The following is a 9,809-nucleotide window of genomic DNA, read 5'->3' on the forward strand; positions in this document are numbered from 1 at the left end:
AAAAGTTATGTTTTTCACAGGTAATAGCTGGTAAATTTGAAAATAGAACTGCTAAACTTTTCCTTGCAAAATGAGCAAGAAAGGTAAGCTAAAAAAATTAAAGTTTTATTATAATTTAGGACCTAACATTATTTTTACACCGCTCTAGTTTTTGATTGGACAACAGTTAACATGAAGTGACCATTTGACCTATTTTACAACGTTTAATTATGTGTCATCATTTATAAGAATCTTACATTGTCAGGTTTTATGGTTAAACTTAGCATAGTAGTTACCATATGTCAGCCTTTTGTTACTTGAATCTCACCTCAATTGGGTTTAAATGTTCATTGGTACACTCTCAAAAGTATACCTAAGCATGGATAGACACATGGGCTAACATCCAATGCACGTGAAACTGAAATGTATTATGATGAAATGGATTGTTTTAAATTAAAAATTGAACACACACAATTTTTATGTTATGAACAATGTCTTTAAGGTTGGTCTCTTTGTATAACCACTTGTGGTTTAAAGATGTTCCTTCCCTTAATCCGGTGACATTATTTTCTTTCCTATTTTGCTTGTGCATTGCATTGATCGTGGATGGGATGAAACAATAAAACTTAAACTTTTGTACTTCGATATTGCAGTTGCATTTAAAAGTGCTACGATTCCTAAAATTAGGTTTCCCAAAATAAATCATGTACCCTTATACCTTAGCACCCCACCATTTAATCCATTAGGTAACTTAACCATAGTATTTTCCGACTGTGATATTGGATCCAACACTAAATGTGAGGCACTAGTACAGGGCTTCTTAAACTTTTTTTACTGTGGACCCCAAATTTATTTATTTTGCTTCGCGTGGACCACGTTAGGCAAGAAATTTCAGTTATGACATCATAAGTTCACAATCACATTACAAATAAACTTCACAAATTTGGTGATTTCAGTCCAAAAAATGTGAAAGTAAAATGCAGTCTTAATTCATTTAGTGCAATACCGTTTTATTTTTAAGAAACTATTTTCTTTGTAAAAGCGATTACGTAACTATACACTAAGATTTCAATTAGGCCTTAATGGACCCCCTAAAACTTGTTCAAGGACCCCAGTTTAAAAACCCCTGTACTAAGATAACCAAAATTTGCAAATAGTTATAACCTTCTTAATTTCTACTATAAATTTTGTCCTTTATGTTTTGTGTATTTCTATACTCCACTTGTTATATACAGACAAATTCAAAAACATTTGAGATACTAATCTTTTTTTTATCTTTCTTTCAGCCTATGTCAACATACCAGGATATGGCCATGTTTTCGTTAACTCCGATATATACAGACACTCCTTTACACCGGATGGGAAAAAACGTACAACTGTGACAAAAAATGGAGTGACTTCAGACATCAGTGGATTTATGCGTAATTTTCCTTGCTTTATACAACACTAGCCCTGGTTAATTGGGACTGGTTAACTTTGTCATAAGATGTCAGTATAGCTAGTACCGGGGTTTCAAAAAGCAGAAAAACTAACAAAATTAATAAATTCAGAAAATCAAAAAAAAAAAAAAAGTTTATAACATGAAACCGCAACATAATTATTTGTATATTGTCAACCATCTGTATCTAGGACAATCTTGAAAACCTTTTGCTTCACTCTCTTATTAATTCGGTTTACTAGATTTTATTAAGCTGTTAAACATATTTGTTCCAAACTTTTGGGTAAGAAGTGAGCACACACTTTTCTATTTGTTTATCTTTGTTTTTTTATATTTTTTTCTTTATGTTTAGTTATTTCTTGGTTGTTGGTTGTTGGTTGTCTCTGTTAAATTTATAGTTTATATATAGAATCCAATTTTGGCATTTTTATAAATTTCAATATTATTTGACTTGTCACTTTTGTTAGCTACCAAAAATGTCCACAACCAATTTAACATTACTGGTGGAACACTGGAACAGGTATCAATTGGATCCTCAGGCCCAACACATTTTAATCAAAATACTGAAAGTAAGTCACTTATTCTATCTATAATGTTTATTTATTTTCTACACCTGAAATATTTACTGCTGCTTATTCCTGGCATTGGTTTTATTAAACACCATATCAAAATAACATTTATTCTCTGATGTATGTTTAATAAAGTTGTTGAGAGATACAACCCCTGCACCCAAAAAATATAAAATTGTTTTGATGAGCTGTAAGTTCATGTACATTACAAAGATTATGTGAATAGGTCATCGAAACGTTGGCAAATTTAATAAAAACTATATGTCATACGATCGATTTTATATTTGACGCGTTTCTGTTTTTAACACGTTCACGGCTATATGCGAATCACCAGTGGGTTATGCATAAAATTTAGCTACTGCGTTGTGACCCACCGATGGGTCGTACACAAAAAATTACTGTTTTTTTTCACGCGCTGTTAATTACGCCTAAAATAGTTTTGAGGGTTTATAATCTGCTACTCATAAAGTTAAACTTTAAAACTTAACATATTCGGCTTTCTTCTTTAAAATTTATGTTTATTAATGTTAGTTGGATTTGTTGGTTCAAAATTATGAGCGGGTCCCATTTTTTTAGCGATAAAATAGTGTGACGTTAAGTTATTTGTAGCTCTCTACACCTACCTAGCGACAGTATTATCTAGCAATATATCTCCCTTTTGAAATGTCTGTCAATATGCTTTCGATGTAAACCAAATCGTTAGTAAACCATAAAAATAATACTAGAATCCCTTGTTTGTTTTTCAGGGTGAATAATATTACCAAAATTAACCTGGTAAATAACCCTATTTATAATGACCCAATTATTGAACCACCCATGAAAATAAGGCCCTGAAAAAACCCCCCTGAAAAAATATATGACAATCGCAGCCCTATAAAATGATGCAGGATTCATTTTGCAACAATTGAAACAGAAATTACTCAAAATATACTACCTACGACAGTGGTTCTCAAAGTATGGGTCGCGACCCAAACATAGGTCATGCAGGATAAAAAAATGGGTCGCTCTATGGCGATTCAATCCTGCGCAAACCAACTTGTTTCATTTCATTTTACAAATATTTTCAATTCAGTCATAAATGAATTATTGCATCATAAGCTTTTCACCTGGCTTCAAATCTGTAACTTGGATTATTGGCATCATAAGTGGTTTTATGAACGTTTTGATGGCAGCCAGCTACAGTATATCTATAGCCAACTACAGTAGCTGTAAGCTTTTAGTCACCAAACAAACCACGCTGATATTATAAAAGAAAAAGTCAGTTTCACCAATGACACTAAAATAAATCAATCATTTGTTTGTAATCAATCATTGTTTCATAGAACTGTGTACTACATCTGGTTGTTTGTGTTTTTCTATTTCATGCATATCAGAAAAAGCTCATTTTTGGATGTTTGAGGCTTGGGTCGTGAGATAGTCATAAAACTCAGATTTGGGTTGCGTTAAAAAAAGTTTGAGAACCACTGACCTACGATTTGTCACACAAGCAAATAGTTAAGCTTTACTCTATAAGCTGCTTAAAATTATGTGAACACTGGTGGGTCAAATTGCACTGACTACAATATAGTTTGTGTTTAATGCGATTTGACCCACTGGTGTACAAACGATTAAACTGTCTGAAAGAACTCCTTAAAGCGAAGAAAACATTTAAACGAAATTTGGCGGGAAAGTTCTGGCGGCAGCTAGCGGTACAGAAATTAAAGGTAATCGCAACACAACAAAACAACTAAAATTCGGGATCGCAGTGAACGTGTTAAACAATACACATATTATCGAAAGTATGTAGGCTTCATGTGAAAAAAATTATATCTAACCATTATTTTTGGCAACTTAAATAAACGTCTTTTTAAGTGGTTTCAAGGTGAAAACAAACAGTAAAAATTGCTAATACCGTGCGAGAAGACCCACAAAACATGTCAGCAAGTTGATTCTCATTTTGTTTTTCAAAAATGCAAATGTTCTTTATAGCTTATGAGGCGGGTGCAATGAAACAAAACTTTGGTATTCACGGTGGCACTTTTGTTGGAAGCAACATTGGAGGAACTGGTACACACAACAATACCAACAGTACGGTATCTGGTAAGCGAATAATACTAATAAAATCAAATACTTTAAATGATACATTTGAGTTATTTTGGTTAGATTAATTTAATTATACTACAATTCAACACTATTTTTTGGCAGAAAGTTTAATTGTCTAAATCAGGGCAAAATATTTAATTTCTGTTGTCAATTAAACAAAATAGTGAAGATTCACTTCTGCATAATCATAGAAGTTAAGTAATATGCCAAAACAGACCTTTATTCAATGTTTTATTTTTGACTATATTTTCCCTTTGAAATAAAATGTATATTTGGTCTGCTTTAGCTGATTAGGGTAGTTATTAATACAACAATGTAAAGCGTAAAGGTTCAAAATATTCCTCTTTAAAATCTTTACAATAAACTTTTTGTTTTATACATAATAAACCTATCAGCAAACTTTACAAAGAATAAGTGTTTTATGTTGCCGTTAGCAATACACCCAATAAATATATTTCAATCCCTACATTGGCTATCATTGGCTGAGAAGGACCAAAACTTATTATGAAAATGATGTTACAAGATAAAATATATATATATTTGTATGTAAGCATCATTAGTATTCAAAAACATAACAAAATATAAAGCCAGATTAAGTGAACTGATTTCCGGTAGTGTGTTGGATTTTTGATGCAAAACTCTGACCTTTTCCCAGTTGTTGCATCAGATCACTTGATAGTGGCAGCAGCTGGTGATGTGTGTTGAGTTAGAGATTTCCGATAACTGAATAGTTGCCACAATCGCAAACTCTACCAGATGTACAGTACGGATACCCAGAAAGGGTGATTTCCTCATGGACCATGGTGTTCGCCAATCATTGAACTGTGCTGGTTTTCATATCTTCCTTTCTGTTTTGGCTTCGTAACATTGATTCTCATTTTTAGGCGGTCTAAATGGATCTCTGTTTGGCTTGTTATGTGCCATACAGGATTAGTTTAAACTGCACCTCTAATTCGATAACTTGTAGAGTCCCCAACTATTTAAACAGATTAGTGAAATGAATGCAACTCTTCATTCTTCTTCCCATGCGGTTTTAACTTATTTATGTCACATATAATGTTGTCCAAGTTTTTTTTTTTTGAGTCCCTTCTGAAATGTTCAGGAAGTATTCAAGCTTGGAGAATGGAACTTCCAACAACAGTAACCAATATTATTCAAAATATGACTATAAGCGGATTAGTAAGCAATGCTTACGTGGCTTTGAGTTCCAACTGGCCAATGCTTTTCCAAACCTTGGTTGACAAAATGTTTTAAACTGCAACGACCTAGAATCAACGATTAGTAGAACAGCTAACTTTGGAACTGCTATGCGATCATCAATAGCCACTAACTTCACACTCAAAATGTGTGTCTGTCGCACGGCAAACTGCTTGTTGAAGTTCTTTGACTGGCAAATATTACACCTTTAGTTTTTGAAATGACAAGTTATTGCTTTGTGTCAGATTCTCTGCACTTGTAACACTTTAAAGTTCTTTTGCCTGTTTTGTAACCGCCAGGAAGTCTTGCTGCTGCTCTGTAGCAATTTAAATAGCTCTCTAAAACCACAATTGATCACTAACTGTAAATACAGCCTTCAGAACAGCTTTATGTCCCACAGAACAGATAAATAGTGTCCTCTCTCAGTGCTCCAATGGGTCTGAAACGGAAGAGAAGTCAGAGGTAGAGGTGTCCTGACAAATGTGTGCAGCTAGTTCCTGGATCGATTACCCTGGTTTGCATTTCATTTCGCTCCAAAATTTAACTTTTCCCTCACCACAAAATGTTTGAGATCAAACTGTTCATCCATGAAAGCTTTTATCTCCTCGATCTATGTATCTGTAGTTTGTTTAAGTAGAGAACTGTGTAATGCCAAATTTGCTAGAAGCTTGTAAACCATACTGATCTGGTTTGTCAGAAAAAAACTTAAGCTTGTCTTGTTTCCGGAATGTCGCAAACCATGAAGAAAGTGCAAATTCTTGACAGATAGTCATACTACAGTTCCACCGTACAATTGAATGGGCTAAAATGGTTTAAAAACCTTCTCCACAATGTTGTAAATTATGAATGCAAGTAAATCAGGGAAAGATTAAAATGAGAAGAGCACTGCCTATATGCCATGTAAAGCAAGTAACATTCCAACACAAAAATGTGCAATTACATTGCACTGTACAAAATTTGTTAAGACTCAGAATACATACCTCTGAAATGTTATACCATAAACTTGTGCCTCATAATAATATACCTTTTCATGTTGACATAATGATTGTTTTAATAAACAGATAGAGGGAAAGAGCTTAAAGCACAGATGGTTATTTACACTTTAAAATAAAACATTTGTGTAATCCAACTGTTGGATAGCCTTTGATCTGCAGAGTCAAAATAGGTGGTCATTGCAGGCTTTACTTGCCCATGATACAATCACTCACAAACAAATATTGTTATGGCACATTTAAATAAAACTTTTAACCCAGGGGTTCCCAACCTTTTTACGTTCACGTACTACTTGGACGCTCTATACTGTCACGCGTACCACTTCTTGCAGAACAACTAATTTATTCGAATCATTTTTTAATGTAGTTTTAGCTTACAACTAACATTATTCAACGCTATTTGTAGATTAAGCCATAAAACAGTAGATGCTATCTATGAAGAGCAATCATTTGGCATATTTGACGCCCGTCGCCCACTGTCCCACAGCGTTGTACGGCTTTTTAAAGCAACTGCTGTGCTCCTAGTTGACAATTGACATGGCCTGTATTTTGAAGATCGTAATGGTACGAAACAACAGGGATGTTTACGTAAAAATGAATGGGCTTCGGAATTTTTTTTGGTAAACAAAACCAGATAAACAAAACAAAGTTGCTAATCCAGATTTTTGGGAAAAAAACACCTGAAAAACCTTTGCGTACCACCAGTGGTACCACAGGTTGGGAACCCCTGTTTTAACAAGACAGTAAGTTTGTCAAACTTGTTTCCTACCTACCCGGAATTTTCCTAACCTAATTGAATCAGAGCCACTTACTCTGTTTAATATGTTGTGTCTCACTTTGTTATTCTTTCCCTAAATTACTCAGCAACTTTTTTGGCTATAAAATATGCATTTGGTAAACGTACGAGATAAGCGTTTTTTTAAACTAGGGTTTATAAATTTCTTTTATCGATTAGTACTGATTAAAGAACACCTCAACAATGGAGTTTATTTTGCTGATTATGCAATGGTTTCGTTTATTTTGCTGGTTATGCAAAAGTGTGGGACACAGAACATCTACTAGGGTTATCAGAGCAGTAAAGTCATACTAACATAACTAAATGAAAAAATAAACTGAACTGAGCTGACCGTAAACTCGTTGCTCAATATTAGTGTAAACTGAACTGAGCTGACCGTAAAAACGTTGCTCAATATTGTTGCTTTTATTTATTTTTAGTTTTTATATAATATTTTTGTACCACAATGTTGTTTCTACTATTCAATATTTCATTTCAAGGGTCCGCAAATCATTCAAACAAATGATGTTCATTTAGCTCCTTGGTGTAATCAGCACACCTATACTAGGCCCTACTTTATACAAGTTGTACACCCCTGCCCTAATATGTATGATATGTATATTAAAACAGTGTGTTAACTTTTTATTTGAAGTGGATTTAATTTCTTTACATTTCCTGCATATTATGTTCAGCTGATGCTGTTGCTGAAAAATGGAACTATGATATCAACAAGGCGGTGTTAGATATTCTAAAGAGTGGAATATCTGTGGAAAACCTTTGTTCAGCTTTAAAAATGGGGCACAAGATTGAAAAGATTCACACAGCTGTTAAAAGGGTTGAAAGTGATAAAATCGACTTAATAGTAACCTCGATGTTGCAAACCCAACCTGAACAGGTATTTTTTTTGTCAGATAATGGCGGTTAAGATGTTATATCTTTGGTTGAATAGAGCAGTGGTTTTCAACTGCCAGTCCATGGACCGGTGCCGGCCCGCATCAACTTTCCTGCCGGTCCGCCAAATATATTGTAATTTTATATCTCAATTACAAAATGGAAGATGTTAAAGGCTTGCATCAAATTTAGAACTTAGCCAGCTTTGTATCAAATTTAGAACTTCTTTTGTATATTTTGTTTTGAAATTTTACCGGTCCGTATGCTAAAAAGGTTGATAACCACTGGAATAGAGCAAAAGTCATTTGAGGTTCTATGTTATTTAATAACTTTTGGAACCACTTTAGAAATCAAATCCTCACATGTTCAACCGGCTCCAGCGTCATATAAAACTTCTTGAGAAATACGTTGTTAATTTTACTTGTTTATTTAGAGGTATTTTCAGGACACAGCAAATGTTTTTTTTAAAGGTAACACTGGTCTGCAAAAGCCCCTATGGTTTCCATGCTATGTATAAAATTAGGGCATGAAACATCATTTGGTTGTAACCAATCGCAAGGTGACAAACTGATAACATACATGAGAGAGTACTCCGTAATTATATATATATACCTTTTAGACATCATTTTTTGTTTAGACTGATGTCAATGCTATGTGATAACTAGTTCAAAAAAAAAAAGCGATGTGATAGAAAAAAATCTGAGGTCATTTTTGGAAGCAGCAACCCCAAATTAACGAAAAACACCTTTTACTTTTTATTCATTAAAATTATAGCAAATTTGTGTAAAATGTGTTTAAAGTCGATTTTATGTAACTTTAAATTTTGATTTCAAATTTTTGCTAAGTTGTCTTCTTTTACCTGTTTTCTTATATAGTAAGGATGGATCACAAATATCTGGGATATAAAGCAGTTCCTCGTGTTTAACAAGCATTGTTTTCTTCAAACCTTTTGGGAATCAAATTCCTGGCGTTATTTTTCGTTTTTAGTGCTAATGTTTTATTTTTTCCCTTTTGATGCCTATTTGTCTAATTTTATGCAAACGAAACTGGTTAATCGCGGAGTAGATTTGCAAAGCCTAATATTTTACCAGATACACTTGATTATTTACGTTAAGAGTATAACGATTGAAGTTTAAGAGATTGTTAGTTCAAGAAGAATGCGTTAACTTAACAAAAGTTACAATTTATATGAATTAATTTATGCCTTAACAATTTATTTAATAATTGTTTGATTGCCTGATGTGCTTTCGCCTTTTGTTATTGCCTATGAAGGGTGGTTTATTTTATGTCATAACCAGTGTGTACGTTGATCAGGTTAAGCATTAACCTATCTCTACTTGGCTAAAAATGAATGCCTAATATTACAGTATTTTAGTCTAAAATATTTGGTTATTCAGCAGTAAATTGGTTTATCAAATTGTCGATGGCTGAATCTACTTTTTCTAATTATCATATAGCTTTCATAGATACAGCATACGCCGAGTTACTCGATAAGCAGTTGTACACCAATGCGATGTTACTGGTTAAGTGGTTCTTTGAGTAACATGCAAATACCCAGGCTGTATCTTTATTTAAAAGTTCTAAAATGCTTTTATAATTCGTTTGTAATATCATGTTTGACGTTATGCACTTGCTTTCGGCTATGTTTGTTTTCATATTACATGTGAATTTTTATACTATAAAATCGATTTAAAAGGGTTTATAAATCAATCAAATTATCTGTGTAAATACGAAGCGCAAATTTTACATTCTGTTGAACGCGCTGGATTGCAGATCCGCATTTTTCCAACACTTCATAAGTTCATCGTTTCACTGATTTTGCATAGTTTCTTATTCTTGTGTTTATTATGGTGAAATCTGTGTGGGCTAAGTAGGTAGGTTGGGTG

The 9,809-nt window shown here is 33.4% G+C and overlaps 1 protein-coding gene across 1 annotated transcript; it reads left to right on the forward strand.

Moving 5' to 3' along the window:
- On the forward strand, positions 1 to 9,114 carry LOC146140729 (uncharacterized). The gene is made up of 6 exons (XM_083391939.1): positions 1 to 83; positions 1,266 to 1,400; positions 1,885 to 1,986; positions 3,955 to 4,065; positions 7,725 to 7,927; positions 8,799 to 9,114. The coding sequence occupies exons 1-6, from the start codon at positions 71 to 73 to the stop codon at positions 8,799 to 8,801; spliced, it is 567 nt and encodes a 188-aa protein (XP_083248065.1). The 5' UTR covers positions 1 to 70; the 3' UTR covers positions 8,802 to 9,114.
- Positions 9,115 to 9,809: the final 695 nt, after the last annotated feature.

The sequence above is a fragment of the Ascidiella aspersa genome, chromosome 6 (genome assembly GCF_963924565.1).
Source record: "Ascidiella aspersa chromosome 6, kaAscAspe10.2, whole genome shotgun sequence".
NCBI lineage: Eukaryota > Metazoa > Chordata > Ascidiacea > Phlebobranchia > Ascidiidae > Ascidiella > Ascidiella aspersa.